Source organism: Gymnoscopelus braueri (genome assembly GCF_963280865.1).
Source record: "Gymnoscopelus braueri genome assembly, chromosome: 13".
NCBI lineage: Eukaryota > Metazoa > Chordata > Actinopteri > Myctophiformes > Myctophidae > Gymnoscopelus > Gymnoscopelus braueri.
In genome coordinates this window covers 10,753,680-10,768,679 of record NC_137615.1, presented here as the reverse complement: position 1 = coordinate 10,768,679, position 15,000 = coordinate 10,753,680, and the positions used below count along the sequence as shown (strand labels likewise).

The 15,000-nt window shown below is 42.9% G+C and overlaps 4 protein-coding genes across 5 annotated transcripts in view; 3 read left to right on the top strand and 1 right to left on the bottom strand.

The window, feature by feature from the left end:
• Window positions 1-3,335, top strand: part of LOC308098427 (nucleoside diphosphate kinase B-like) — a 4,437-nt gene extending 1,102 nt beyond the window's left edge. The window contains exons 2-5 of the mRNA XM_080446776.1: window positions 1,617-1,744; window positions 2,101-2,202; window positions 2,693-2,805; window positions 3,029-3,335. Of these exons, the coding sequence (XP_080302902.1) occupies window positions 1,628-1,744; window positions 2,101-2,202; window positions 2,693-2,805; window positions 3,029-3,146 (450 nt within the window). The 5' untranslated portion in view covers window positions 1,617-1,627 and the 3' untranslated portion in view covers window positions 3,147-3,335. The remainder of the gene's footprint in view (window positions 1-1,616; window positions 1,745-2,100; window positions 2,203-2,692; window positions 2,806-3,028) is intronic.
• A 2,380-nt stretch (window positions 3,336-5,715) lies between these two features.
• On the bottom strand, window positions 5,716-8,196 carry LOC308098432 (nucleoside diphosphate kinase B-like). Its single transcript, XM_080446784.1, has 5 exons — window positions 8,135-8,196; window positions 7,354-7,481; window positions 6,903-7,004; window positions 6,297-6,409; window positions 5,716-6,016 (listed from the first exon to the last, which is right to left on the bottom strand). Exons 2-5 carry the CDS (start codon window positions 7,468-7,470, stop codon window positions 5,902-5,904), a joined length of 447 nt encoding a protein of 148 aa, XP_080302910.1. The 5' UTR covers window positions 7,471-7,481; window positions 8,135-8,196; the 3' UTR covers window positions 5,716-5,901.
• A 2,534-nt stretch (window positions 8,197-10,730) lies between these two features.
• Window positions 10,731-12,683, top strand: LOC308098433 (nucleoside diphosphate kinase B-like). Its single transcript, XM_080446785.1, has 5 exons — window positions 10,731-10,797; window positions 10,965-11,092; window positions 11,453-11,554; window positions 12,023-12,135; window positions 12,410-12,683. Exons 2-5 carry the CDS (start codon window positions 10,976-10,978, stop codon window positions 12,522-12,524), a joined length of 447 nt encoding a protein of 148 aa, XP_080302911.1. The 5' UTR covers window positions 10,731-10,797; window positions 10,965-10,975; the 3' UTR covers window positions 12,525-12,683.
• Window positions 12,684-14,068: 1,385 nt separating this feature from the next.
• LOC308098429 (nucleoside diphosphate kinase B-like) overlaps window positions 14,069-15,000 on the top strand; it is a 3,205-nt gene continuing 2,273 nt past the window's right edge. The window contains exons 1-3 of one of the 2 annotated variants that reach the window (XM_080446779.1): window positions 14,069-14,180; window positions 14,374-14,501; window positions 14,651-14,752. In XM_080446779.1, coding sequence (XP_080302905.1) covers window positions 14,385-14,501; window positions 14,651-14,752 — 219 coding nt within the window. In that variant the 5' untranslated portion in view covers window positions 14,069-14,180; window positions 14,374-14,384. The remainder of the gene's footprint in view (window positions 14,181-14,373; window positions 14,502-14,650; window positions 14,753-15,000) is intronic. The other variant, XM_080446780.1, reaches the window with a different exon arrangement.

Genomic DNA, 15,000 nt, shown 5'->3' with positions numbered 1-15,000 from the left:
GACAACTTGATGTCATGATGTCACACTGGCTGGCACACAGGTGCCAGCCAGTGTGACTGCAACATGGTTGTGTATCTAACTGGTAAATGCTTTTGAGAGTTTTATTTTTTATTTGTATTTGACAAAGACCGTTCTATGTTGTCTTTCTCTGAGAAAGACAACAAGAAATCTTGCACTCTTGGCTCAATGTGATTAATTTGCAATCTTATTTACTTCCCTCCAGAAAACCGTATTTGATTATTATAATTGTTTCTTCAAACAAATACATTTGATTCAAAGTGTTTTTGTTTCCATTAAAGATTAATTAATTATATGAACATAGTGCAGTAAGCATAGTGCCAACATGGCCCTGCCATGTATAGTATAGTGACAGCTGACTCTAGATTTGCTGAAGCAAAAACTAACACATGTCAGCAACTAATAACTGTAAATATCCAGTTTCAGAGCCTGTTGTATATGCTTAGCTTCATTTTCTTCTTCTTTTCGTTTCTTTGTTTCTTTTTTCTTTTGGCATGTTTAGCATTTAAAATTTTAACCATGTGAAATTCCAAAGTAGGGTCTATTGATCAGCATGGTCCGTAACACCCTGCTAATGGTTCTAAATGACTGGCTCTGACCTCCGCTTCCATTATCCAATCTCTCATTCAATGGATGTAATTTGGGCGTAAAAATAGCTTTGCTCTTTTCACTGAACAACCTGCTTGCTCCTTGGCAAGACATCTAGGAGGACTATTGATACTCAGCATGGAAAGAATTAGCCAAACCGAGAGCAGGTGTCAGCTTTGAAAAGGCGCCAAATGCAGTCCAGATCTTCAGTGGTTCGGAAAATGTGTCCAGATCAAAATAGGGGGGGGGGGTCTCAATTTCTAAGCGACGGAATGCCAACTTGGCAGTACAGTGCTAATGGGTTGTGAGTGTTTGGAGAGATATTGTCTGACATGATGTGGAGTATCACTTTCAAATGACCGGCTATATAGCTCGCGCTGCAAGAATAGCACAGAGAGCAGGGCAAGCAGCCCAGGGCTCCGACCGCATTGTCCAAATTAATTGCCCATATCAAGTTCTATCGCCAGGCTAACTCTCAAGGTGCCAGCGAAGCAGAATGCAGGACAGTCAATCCGTGGGGGGGGGTGGGGGTGGGGGGGGGGGGGGGGGGCGGGGGGCACGGGCGGGACACTCAAGGAGAGCGTGGAAAACATTTAGCCTTGGCATAGCCATTCCCTCACGGCTAAAGAGTTGATTTTGCACATCATGGGGCCAGTGGCACAGGAAAAAAGGGAGGGCGGATAAAAATAGGAACATTTTGTTCACTGCACAGACGGCTGTCTCTATGAGCAACGCCAACAGCTGCAGTCCCGCAGACTGCCAGTCACACACAGTGAGGACATGGGATACACCGTCTGCAAAGCCATTCATTCTCTTGAATGTTGGCATGGCTGAGGTGACAATATATTCTTGTAATTTACTGTAGAAGGGTCACCTACAGTCTCTCTCTCTCAGACACATGAGGTTTAGAACACTACTTAAACCCCTATACACACATTGAATATGTTTGTTTGCCTTCCAGTGTCAATTTACAGCTGTTGTCTCTTTCTTTCTTCCTTCCTTCCATGCAGCACCTGCAGAAATGGAGCAGACATTCATTGCCGTTAAGCCCGATGGCGTCCTGAGGGGACTGTGTGGCGAGATCATCAGGCGCTTTGAGGCCAAAGGCTTCAAGTTGGTTGCTGCTAAATTCATCCAGGTAACGCCATGCAAATGTGTTGTTTTTGTTAACCTTTCCCCCTAGAAACGTTTGACTCTGCTACATTCTACATCAATCCATGCAGGACATCATTATACCTCAGCTGTAATCAGCTGAATAAGTGTTTATAATCAGCCATGCGTTTCTGAAAACAAAAAAACAGATTTTACATAACAGCATTTGTCGATGTTAGTTGCTTTCTAATGTAGTTGAAATAGTTGTGCACTTGTTTCACTCTCGATGAGAACATTAGCTGAACACTAGTGTGAAAAAAAGGAATTGGTCTCTATTTGTAGATTAGACCTGTGATTTAAGGTTTAGAAAAGGGTTTTATTAATATGAATGTGTGTGTTCAGCCCTCTGAGGATCACATGAAGGCGCACTACCTTGACCTGGCAGCTATGCCTTTCTACGCTGGACTCTGCAAGTACATGGCATCTGGACCCGTCCTCGCCATGGTAATGAACACACACACACACGCACGCACACACACACACACACACACGCACACGCACACACACACACGCACACACACACACACACGCTCACACACATACTTTGTTCTCTGTCTCTGTCTCTGTCTCTGTCTCTGTCTCTGTCTCTGTCTCTGTCTCTGTCTCTGTCTCTGTCTCTGTCTCTCTCTCTCTCTCTCTCTCTCTCTCTCTCTCTCTCTCTCTGCACCCTATTTATTCTCATTCTTCTGTTGCCAACTCCTCCTTTCATTGAGCATTTGTACACATTAACTTGATTGAGGATTACATAGAATTGTGTGAAGATATATGCAATTATAACATACAACTTAAACTTAATGTCTCCCCTCTCTCCCTCACTCCCTCGCTCACCCCCCCTTCTCTCTCTCTCTCTCTCTCTCTCTCTCTCTCTCTCTCTCTCTCTCTCTCTCTCTCTCTCTCTCTCTCTCTCTCTCTCTCTCTCTCACTCTCTCTCTAGGTGTGGGAGGGAGTTGGTATTGTGGCAATGGGCAGGTTGATGCTCGGTGAGACCGACCCAGCTAAGTCTCAGCCCGGCAGCATCCGTGGAGACCTCTGCATCACCATGGCCAGGTGAGCACCCAGGAAGACCAACCATCATAGATGATGACTTATAGACAGAGCTCGCCAACGCTATGCTAATCTGACCCCTCCCATTCACATGACTAGGTCTCATTGGTATCAGGCTGATACCATCTGGGTCATAACATTGTTTTTGTCTAGGTATAGGTCAAATCGCTTATATCATTCAGTGGATTGAATCTTTCTTTTAATAACTGTCCTCGTCTCCTCTCAGGAACATCATCCACGGCAGTGACACTGCTGCGAACGCCAAGAACGAGATCGGTCTGTGGTTCAAGCCTGAGGAGTTCGTCACATATGCGCAGCCCGCCGCAGCCTTCATAGTAGGCTAATTAAAACTGAGTAAATTAAAACTGACCAAACAACACCCACCATCACAACTGGACTGTTTTTTTATACTCTTTCTCTCTCATGTCAATTTCCGATCCTCTCATTTGTTCTCCTCTGTGCACTTTTCAATCCAAACCACTTGACAGTCACAAACCTGCATCACTTGTCAATAAAATTCCTATGAGAGAGTACCATGCTTGTCTGTGTGTCTTTCTGCTGGGGTTTCGGTAGGTGGGATAGCCATAGACATAATATACATAGACGCCGCATTTCCACTGGATTGTATGTCAACGTCTCCGCCATATTGGTAGGGACAACTTGCCATAAGAAAGTAACTGTTATGTTTCATACTTGTATATTTTTTGTTTGCTGCCATTCAGATGGCCTTGCAAAGAAAACAACTGTAGATTCAGTTCACCCAAAAATAACACTCTTATCCCATCAAAGAATTGTAAATGGTAAGAATTAAGGAGTCATACTAAAACACTGTACTGTCGCCAAAAAACACCAAACTATACTGCACTGTGTTGTCAACGTAAACACACCAAAAGCTATGGCTCAGTGAGCTAAGACGTTCTCTACATGTTCACAAGATCATTGGTTCACGCTTACACTTCCTGATAAGGAGAGAGAACAGCTTCCACTGTGAGTCATCAAGGGCTTTGAGTCTTAGGCAATTAGGGGAGAGGTTGAAAGGCTGCGCTAGCCAAATTACAATACTCAAATGTCTGCATCCTCGCCTCCTCCATCCACCAGCATAGCGGTGTTACAGTGAAATTGGTGACCTGCTTAAATATGTGACTGTGTGGACTTACACATAACGGCAATATCCGAATGTAAATCACGGCTGTTTGTTTATTAACAGGTTTATAACCCTGTTATATAAACACCAGTGATGTAGGCTACTCACTTACCCGGACATTAACGTTATGTGAAGGAGGCAGAAATTTGAGTATTTAAATGTGGCAGTGTTGGAGAAGCTACTTTGAAAGCTTAGCTTGTAAAGCTAAGTAGTTCACCATGGCAGTGGTTTGATCAAGCATTTCTACCCCTGGTGAAATGTAGCTTGTAAAACTACAGCTACATAGGCTACTTAGAAAAGGTAGTTCAACTACTTTTTTGTCAGCGTTAAATTGAGAATGTACATGTGGTGTGTATGAAACAAAATATAATAGCCTAAAAAAAAGTCACATGCCAGTAGAAATATCTCTCTCAACTGAGTTTATTTATAAAAGGTTGACATTTTCTTTTGTAAACATCTGTTAAAGTAAAGAAGTAAAGTAAAGAAAGAGACAGGATCTGTTGAGGATACTGTTACATGACATTTGATTGTCAATCTTAGCACACAGAGAGTCTAATCTTCTTTAAACTTAAAACTGTAATGACTCTTATTATCTGCACTAATTATCTGCCCTAATTATTCAGGGGTAAAAAAAAAAGACTGCTCTCTTGACTCTTGTATACGTTGTATAATAATAGCTACATCTAATACACCTTAACTAAACAATGTTAACTTCTTTCTGAAAGATTCCAGGAACCTGGAATGTTGCATATCGTTTTTTGTTTTGGTCTTTTTAGCATTAAAGTTGAGCATTAACTGTAAGAAAGCCTGGTATCTATTTACTGCTCTGTGCTCAGAGCCGGCCTAGAGCCTGCCTACTGAATCCGGTAAATAGACATGCAGACACACAGGCGTTTTCGTATCTGCTCCAAACCGAATGGGTAGATGATCATGTGCAGAGTGAGTAGCAGCACTAACCTAGCCAGTACCCAAGGCAAGCCAGAGGCAGTATTTCCCTCAAAGCAATCAGGATGGAAGAAAAAGGGACAGTCCTTGTTTTTTCAAAGGGGGTTCTGGTACAAGAACACTGTATGGTCAAATTAAATTAATATATTCATTTAATATAATTGCTCAAAATATTGCTTGTAAATTGAGTAGTTAAACTACAAAAATGACCCAAAAGTAGTTGAACTACTTGATGCGGTACACAAATATGAATGTAGTTGAGCTACCAGCAAGCTACAGCAAAATGTAGTTAAACTATGTACTGTAGTTCAACTACATGTTGCTTATTGCTCCCCAACACTGATATTTGGCTACTGTGATGATGACATTCTCTAAATGTTACCAGGATAATCGGTTCAAACGCCAGGGTTGTCCTATACTCTTGAAGCCAAAGTTAAACACTTAAAGCACTAAGGAAGCTGTGAAGAAATAGTGAGCACTGTGGCTCACTGTGTTATGGTGTTCGCTAAGTGTTCCGAAGATCACTGGTTCAAACACTACCAAAGATGTCCTGCTGCTCTTGTCTCCAAAGCATGTTTTGAAGGCTACAGTATAACTAGTAGATGGTAAACGCTAACATGAACCGACCTGTGCCCCTTCCTCCAAAGCAGTTGCTTTTTGTGCAAGAGCCAGCAGGTCCATCAATCTAGGAGGTGACAACTATTCTCTTTCATTTCAAGTCATTCTGAATGGCAGCAAAACTAAATCCATAAAAATGTACAAGAAACACAACAGTTATCCTACTTTTCCCAAACCCCAGCAGGAAGTCACAAAGACAAGCATGGTACTCTCTCACTGTAGGAACTTTATTGACAAGTGATGCATGTTTGTGATTGGCAAGTGGTTTGGATTGAAAAGTGCACAGAGGAGAACAAAATGAGAGGATCGGAAGACATGATAAATGAAGGGTATAAAAAACTGTCCAGTTGAGATGGCGGATTGGCGGGTGTTGTTTGGTCAGTTTTAATTTACTAGTAGATGAAGGCTGCGGCGGGCTGCGCATATGCGACGAACTCCTCAGGCTTGAACCACAGACCGATCTCGTTCTTGGCGTTCTCAGCAGTGTCACTGCCGTGGATGATGTTCCTGAGAGGAGACGAGGACAGTTATTAAAATAAATATCCACTAAATCCATTGAATAATATAAACGATTTGACCTACCTAGACTTATCTATCTACCAATAGATCTTCTATCTATCAAATCTGCTGACGTTGATTTCCAAATGCAAACAATGTTATGACCCAGATATCAACCTAATACCAATGAGACCTAGTCATGTGAATGGGAGGGGTCAGATTAGCATAGCGTTGGCGAGCCCTGTCTATAAGTCATCATCTATGATGGTTGGTCTTCCTGGGTGCTCACCTGGCCATGGTGATGCAGAGGTCTCCACGGATGCTGCCGGGCTGAGACTTAGCTGGGTCGGTCTCACCGAGCATCAACCTGCCCATCTTCACAATGCCCATTCCCTCCCACACCTAGAGAGAGAGAGAGAGAGAGAGAGAGAGAGAGAGAGAGAGAGAGAGAGAGAGAGAGAGAGAGAGAGAGAGAGAGAGAGAGAGAGAGAGAGGGGGGGGGGGAGACATTAAGTTTAAGTTGTAGCTTTGTTAATTCATTTATAATTGTGTATATCTTCACACAATTCTATGTAATCCTCAATCAAGTTAATGTGTACAAATTCTCAATGAATCGAGGAGGTGGCGACAGAAGAATGAGAATAAATAGGGTGCAGAGAGAGAGAGAGAAAGAGAGAGAGAGACAGAGAGAGAGAGAGAGAGACTAATGAGTGTGTGTGTGTGTGTGTGTGTGTGTGTGTGTGTGTGTGTGTGTGTGTGTGTGTGTGTGTGTGTGTGTGTGTGTGTGTGTGTGTGTGTGTGTGTGTGTGTGTGTGTGTGTGTGTGTGTGTGTGTGTGCGTGCGTGCGTGCGTGCGTGCGTGCGTGCGTGCGTGTGTGTGTGTGTGTGTTCATTACCATGGCCAGGACGGGTCCAGATGCCATGTACTTGCAGAGTCCAGCGTAGAAAGGCATAGCTGCCAGGTCAAGGTAGTGCTTCTTCATGTGATCCTCAGTGGGCTGAACACACACATTCATATTAATAAAACCCTTTTGTAAATCACAGGCTTAACATTTTCACACTAGGTGTTCAGCTAATGTTCTCATCGAGAGTGAAACAAGTGCACAACTATTTCAACCTTAAAGATCAACTACATTAGAAACCAACTAACATCAACAAATGCTGTTATGTAAAATCTGTTTGTTTTTTGTTTTTTCAGAAATGCATGGCTGATTGTAAACACTTATTCAGCTGATTACAGCTGAAGCATATGATGTCCTGCATGGATTGACTGAATGTTTAAAGTAGCAGAGTTAAACGTTTCTAGGGGGAAAGGTTAACAAAAACAACACATTTGCATGGCGTTACCTGGATGAATTTAGCAGCAACCAACTTGAAGCCTTTGGCCTCAAAGCGCCTGATGATCTCGCCACACAGTCCCCTAAGGACGCCATCGGGCTTAACGGCAATGAATGTCTGCTCCATTTCTGCAGGTGCTGGATGGAAAGAAAGAAAGAAAGAAAAAAAGAAAGTTTAAATCACAAATTGCCAGATACTCTTGCAACATCAGCCATTTAAAGGTATCATGACATTCATTTTCACTTTTTTTATTTTCAATGTTTTATTTGGGGTTTTATGACCTCAATTACACCCAAAAAAACTGAACTTAGAACATTTAGTGGATTTTCTGTGGTCTGGGGTTTTCTGAATAATTAGGCTGAAAAGTAATCTGAGTTTGGCCCTTCGACAGTGAGGTCACAGTCGATTAATCCCGCCCACTCTCCTCCTCGCCCCTCCCCTCCCCTATCCTTTCCTTTGAGGGGGGCGGAGCAGAGGCGATGATTGACAGGCAAAATCCCTCACCAGCGTCCCTCACCAGCGACAGCCGCAGGCAAAGATTTCTTTTTTCATTGCAGTTGAAAAGGCTTTAGAAATGTGAGAAAAAAACACCTGCCATGGATCACTGGAATGGAATTTTTACTTAAAACTTTTTGTACACTTTTGAAGGACCAGGACAAAGACTTTGAATGTGGTGTAAAAGTGAATGTCATTAAACCTTTAAGGGCTATTTGACCTCATGCCATTTTCTCGCATATATGCAGTTTAATAAAGTAGTCTATCAGTATTGATTGAATCAAAGCTACTGTACCTTTTCAACAGGAGTTCACAGGAACTTGTAGGGATAGCGGGAGATAACTGCTCACGGCGAGGATGTGATCACCTGGGACGAACAACTCCAAGGGGACACTATTTAAACACTCCATGACACAGGGAGGGGAGGGGCTACGGGAGGAGTGAATGTCAAGAGTTACGGGGGGTCGGGCGGTGTCTGGTTGGCACACAGAGACAGAGAGAGAGAGAGAGAGAGAGTGAGAGAGAGAGAGAGAGAGAGAGAGAGAGAGAGAGAGAGAGAGAGAGAGAGAGAGAGAGAGAGAGAGAGAGAGAGAATATGGGTACATGTGTGCTCTTTCCTTTTGTTGATTCATCAAGTCTAGAGTTCATCAGTGTTCAGAGCACAGGGTATCATATAGGATAACATACTGTACATAGTGCTATTAGACACTGTATACTGTAGTTCTAAATACAGTAGATACAGTTACAGTCACACATGTTTTTTAGTTGTATGTCATATATTTCATGGTGTTTCAACCAAAAAGGAACAGAAAATCTGGTTGAATATGTTGAGAATCCATGAAAGAATAGTTTGATAGTATATTTATATTTATGTTGATCAATCATGATACAGTATAGATTAACTTATAAATGGCACAATGCAATGTATACACCAGCTGAGTATTCAGTACATTCAGATCTATTTGAATCCTTGAATGCCAGTAGGTGTACTTGTGAAGTGCAATTCTGACGTGTGTGTGAGCATGTGTGTGTGTGTGTGTGTGTGTGTGTGTGTGTGTGTGTGTGTGTGTGTGTGTGTGTGTGTGTGTGTGTGTGTGTGTGTGTGTGTGTGTGTGTGTGTGTGTGTGTGTGTGTGTGTGTGTGTGTGTGTGTGTGTGTGTGTGTGTGTTAATCCTTATGTCTGCTCAGACATAATCGTCTCTGTCGGGTGGAAACCTCATTATGTCCAAATTAACTGTGACTTTTCAGGATTCAAATTGAAACATAGCAAAAGATCTACAAGCTCTGCGCCGCGTTTCGAGCTTGTGGATCTGCTACTTTAGATGCTTTTGTGTGACGCTGTAGTGTGATCAAGTAGGGCGCTAATTTACGGAAGAACACAACAAGTGAAAATGGAGGTTTCTGCCCGACAACAACGATACAATTAATGCATGTCAGTTGAATCAAACTATTGCAATCATGAGGGTGGCTGGCATCTCCCTAGCATCTCCCTAGCATCTCCCTAGCATCTCCCTAGCATCTCCCAGCTCAGTCGGGTTGGGGAGGTAGCAGTTCCAACAGGGGATCCCGAGGCATTCACAGGCCAGTGTAGAGATATAATCCCTCCAAAGGGTCCTGGGTCTGCCCCGTGGCCTCTGTCCAGCTGGATGTGCCTGGAAAAGCCTCCCTGGGGAGGCGACCAGTCCAGGAGGCATCCTGGATGCCCCAGACACCTACACTGGCGCCAATATATGTGAAAGGGAACCGCGGCTCTACTCAGTCTCTCACAGATGGCTGAGCTAGGGAGATGCGATGCTAGGGAGATGCTAGGGAGATGCTATGCTAGGGAGATGCTAGGGAGATGCTAGGGAGATGCTAGGGAGATGCCAGCCACCCTCATGCTTGCAATAGTTTGATTCAAGTGACATGCATTAATTGTATCGTTGTTGTCGGGCAGAAACCTCCATTTTCACTTTTTGTGTTCTTCCGTAAATTAGCACCCTTGATCACACTACAGCGTCACACAAAAGCATCTAAAGTAGTAGATCCACAAGCTCGAAACGCGGCGCAGAGCTTGTAGATCTTTTGCTATGTTTGAATTTGAATCCTGAAAAGTCACAGTTAATTTGGACATATGAGGTTTCCACCCGACAGAGACGATTATGTCTGAGCAGACATATAAGGATTAACCACACACACACACACACACACACACACACACACACACACACACACACACACACACACACACACACACACACACACACACACACACACACACACACACACACACACACACATACACACATACACACATACACACACAAGCATGCACACACACGCACACAACATGCTCACATGTCAGAATCGCACTGCACAAGCACATGTACACCTACTGACATTAAAAAAAAACAAATAGATCTGAATGTACTGTATATTCAGCTGGTGTACATTGCATTGTGCCATTTATAGGTTAATCTATACTGTATCATGATTCATGATTGATCAACATAAATATAAATATACTATGAAACTATTCTTTCATGGATTCTCAACATATTCAACCAGATTTTATGTTGCTTGTTGGTTGAAACAACATGAAATATATTATATACCAACTAAAAAACATGTGTGACTGTGACTGTATCTATTTGGAACTACAGTATATATACTTACAGTATACAGTCTCTAATAGCACTAGTGTACTGTATGTTATCCTATGATACCCTGTACTCTGAACACTGATGACCTCTAGACTCTCTCTCTCTCTCTCTCTCTTTCTCACTGTGTGCCAACCAGACACCGCCCGACCCCCCGTAACTCTTGACATTCACTCCTCCCGTAGCCCCTCCCCTCCCTGTGTCATGGAGTGTTTAAATAGTGGCCCCTTGGAGTTGTTCGTCCCAGGTGATCACATCCTCGCCGTGAGCAGTTATCTCCCGCTATCCTTACAAGTTCCTGTGAACTCCTGTTGAAAAGGTACAGTAGCTTTGATTCAATCAATACTGATAGACTACTTTATTAAACTGCATATGCGAGAAAATGGCATGAGGTCAAATAGCCCTTAAATGGCTGATGTTGCAAGAGTATCTGGCAATTTGTGATTTAAACCTTCTTTTTTTCTTTCTTTCTTTCTTTCCATCAAGCACCTGCAGAAATGGAGCAGACATTCATTGCCGTTAAGCCCGATGGCGTCCTGAGGGGACTGTGTGGCGAGATCATCAGGCGCTTTGAGGCCAAAGGCTTCAAGTTGGTTGCTGCTAAATTCATCCAGGTAACGCCATGCAAATGTGTTGTTTTTGTTAACCTTTCCCCCTAGAAACGTTTAACTCTGCTACTTTAAACATTCAGTCAATCCATGCAGGACATCATTGTGCCTCAGCTGTAATCAGCTGAATAAGTGTTTATAATCAGCCATGCGTTTCTGAAAAAAACAGATTTTACATAACAGCATTTGTTGATGTTGGTTGCTTTCTAATGTAGTTGATCTATAAGGTTGAAATAGTTGTGCACTTGTTTCACTCTCGATGAGAACATTAGCTGAACACCTACTGTGAAAAAAAGGAACTTGTAGATTAGACCTGTGATTTAAGGTTTAGAAAAGGGTTTTATTAATATGAATGTGTGTGTTCAGCCCTCTGAGGATCACATGAAGAAGCACTACCTTGACCTGGCAGCTATGCCTTTCTACGCTGGACTCTGCAAGTACATGGCATCTGGACCCGTCCTGGCCATGGTAATGAACACACACACACACACACACACGCACACACGCACACACGCGCACACGCGCACACGCGCACACGCGCACACACACGCACACACACACACACACACAAACACACACACACACACACACACACACACACACACACACACACACACACACACACACACACACACACACACACACACACACACACACACACACACACAAAATAGTCTCTCTCTCTCTATCCCCTCTCTCTCTCTCTCTCTCTCTCTCTCTCTCTCTCTCTCTCTCTCTCTCTCTCTGCACCCTATTTATTCCCATTCTTCTGTCGCCACCTCCTCGTTTCATTGAGAATTTGTACACATTAACTTGATTGAGGATTACATAGAGTTGTGTGAAGATATACTCAATTATAAATGAATTAACAAAGCTACAACCTAAACGTAATGTCTCTCCTCTCCCCCCCCCCCCTCTCTCTCTCTCTCTCTCTAGGTGTGGGAGGGAATGGGCATTGTGAAGATGGGCAGGTTGATGCTCGGTGAGACTGACCCAGCTAAGTCTCAGCCCGGCAGCATCCGTGGAGACCTCTGCATCACCATGGCCAGGTGAGCACCCAGGAAGACCAACCATCATAGATGATGACTTATAGACAGGGCTCGTCAACGCTATGCTAATCTGACCCCTCCCATTCACATGACTAGGTCTCATTGGTATTAGGTTGGTATCTGGGTCATAACATTATTTGCATTTGGAAATCAACATCAGCAGATTTGATAGATATAGAAGATCTATTGGTAGATAGATAAGTATAGGTCAAATCGTTTATATCATTCAGTGGATTTATTTTTTCTTTTAATTACTGTCCTCGTCTCCTCTCAGGAACATCATCCACGGCAGTGACACTGCTGAGAACGCCAAGAACGAGATCGGTCTGTGGTTCAAGCCCGAGGAGTTCGTCGCATATGCGCAGCCCACCGCAGCCTTCATCTACTAGTAAATTAAAACTGACCAAACAACACCCGCCATCTCAACTGGACTGTTTTTTTTATACCCTTCATCTATCATGTCTTCCGATCCTCTCCTTTTGTTCTCCTCTGTGCACTTTTCAATCCAAACCTCTTGCCAATCACAAACATGCATCACTTGTCAATAAAGTTCCCACGGTGAGAGAGTACCATGCTTGTCTCTGTGACTTCCTGCTGGGGTTTGGGAAAAGTAGGATAAATGTTATGTTTCTTGTACATTTTTATGGATTTAGTTTTGCTGCCATTCAGAATGACTTGAAAGAGAATAGTTGTCACCTCCTACATTGATGGACCTGCTGGCTCTTGCACAAAAAGCAACAGCTTTGGAGGAAGGGGCACAGCTTTCCAGGAACATCCAGCTGGAAAGAGGCCACGGGGCAGACCCACGACCCTTTGGAGGGATTATATCTGGCCTGGGAATGCCTCGGGATCCCCCAGTCAGAGTTGGCTGTAATGTGGCCAGGGAAACGGAAGTCTGGGGGGTCCCCTGCTGGAACTGCTACCTCCCCAACCCGACGAAGTGGATAAGCCAATGATGATGGATGGATGGATGGTGGAAAATATATTTCCATTTATTGTATATCGTCTCTGTCAGGTGGAAACCTCATATTTCCAAAACTGTTGCTTCTCAGGATTAAAATTCAAAAGTATAAAAAACAGTAGATCGACAAGCTCAAAACGCATCGCTTCGTGCCACGTTTCCAGCTTGTAGATCTGATACTTTTGATGCTTTTGTAGTATGATAAAGTACTGTAGTATGTATGTATGTATGTGTATGAAGGAGAGGCTGACTGTTCATGTGGGGGTGTGACAGAGGAGCAAAGCCCTCTCATTGCAGTTCATATAAGAGTGATGGGGCTGGTTGCTTCAGAACTGGAGCCAGTCCAAAAACTAAAAGTATTAAAATGCTTGAAAATAGCAGATCTATCGGATTTATCAGTACAAGCTTGTAGATCTGCTATTTTCAAATAGCCTAGGTATAAAATAAGGCTTAAGTCGTTGATGTATGTTTTATAATGTAATAATGTATATCTATAAAGTAGTAACTAAAGTTTTCAATTAATTGTAGTGGCGTAAAAGTACAATATTTACCTCTGAGATGTAGTGGAGTAAAAGTAAAAGTAGGTATAGACAATTGGAAATACTCCAGTAAAGTAAAAGTACCTCAAAATTGTACTTAAGTACAGAACTTGAGTAAATGTACTTAGTTACTTATACCACACACAACATGAAATAATAAAATATATTACATACCAACTAAAAAACATGTGTGACTGTGACTTTATCTATTTAGAACTACAGCATATATACTCTAATAGCACTAGTGTACTGTATGTTATCCTACAGTATGATGCCCTGTACTCTGAACACTAAAGAACTCTAGACTTGAGTCAACAAAAGTAAAGAGCACACATGTGCCCATAATTTTCTCCCAACAACACATGTTGGCACAACACATGTTCTAACCAGACGCCCCCCGTAAATCTTGACATTGACTCCTCCCTGTGTCATGGAGTGTTTAAATAGTGGCCCCTTGGAGTTGTTCGTCCCCTGTCATCGTATCCCGGCCGCGAGCAGTTATCTCCCGCTGTCCTTACAAGTTCCTGTGAACTCCTGTTGAAAAGGTACAGTATAGCTTTGATTCAATCAATACTGATAGACTACCTAATTGAACTACATATGCGAGAAAATGGCATGAGGTGAAATAGCCCTTAAATGGCTGATGTTGCAAGAGTATCTGGCAATTTGTGATTTAAACCTTCTTTCTTTCTTTCTTTCTTTCTTTCTTTCTTTCTTTCTTTCTTTCTTTCCACCCAGCACCTGCAGAAATGGAGCAGACATTCATTGCAATTAAGCCTGATGGCGTGATGAGGGGCCTGTGTGGCGAGATCATGAAGCGCTTTGAACAGAAAGGCTTCAAGTTGGTTGCTGCTAAATTCATCCAGGTAACGCCATGTACTGGTAGCGTCTGCCTCCGCTATACGTAGGCCCACTCAAATAGCCCTCTCTACTCTACTGCACTGTAATATAAATATAATTGATTAAAGTGATCAAAATGTAATGATTCAATATTTGTGTGCGTGTGTGTGTTCAGCCCTCTGAGGATCACATGAAGAAGCACTACCTTGACCTGGCGGCCATGCCTTTCTACGCTGGACTCTGCAAGTACATGTCTTCTGGACCTATCCTGGCCATGGTAACTTTCACATGCAAGCTGTTGTAATGGCAGCTTTTAGATGTTACTTTAAGTAAGATCAGGAAGATGCAGGACTGTGATGTCAGGAATCAAACTCAATACTTTATTGTAGATCTCATCACAGCAGAGAGAGAGACTATAGTGTCTCCCTCCAGAGCTTCCCCCATGCCTCCTCACACCCATGTCTTACACACATTTATATTGTCAGGAGAAGCACACATGAGGTAACAACAGATGGTCACTCCTTA

Bases quoted from the DNA above. Each gene is read 5' to 3' on its own strand.
- LOC308098432 (XM_080446784.1), bottom strand. From the start codon at position 7,470: ATGGAGCAGACATTCATTGCCGTTAAGCCCGATGGCGTCCTTAGGGGA. The intron at 7,005-7,353 runs GTAACGCCATGC...GTGTGTGTTCAG, and splicing joins TTGCTGCTAAATTCATCCAG to CCCACTGAGGATCACATGAA. The intron at 6,017-6,296 runs GTGAGCACCCAG...GTCTCCTCTCAG, and splicing joins CTCTGCATCACCATGGCCAG to GAACATCATCCACGGCAGTG.
- LOC308098433 (XM_080446785.1), top strand. From the start codon at position 10,976: ATGGAGCAGACATTCATTGCCGTTAAGCCCGATGGCGTCCTGAGGGGA. The intron at 11,555-12,022 runs GTAATGAACACA...CTCTCTCTCTAG, and splicing joins CTGGACCCGTCCTGGCCATG to GTGTGGGAGGGAATGGGCAT. The intron at 12,136-12,409 runs GTGAGCACCCAG...GTCTCCTCTCAG, and splicing joins CTCTGCATCACCATGGCCAG to GAACATCATCCACGGCAGTG.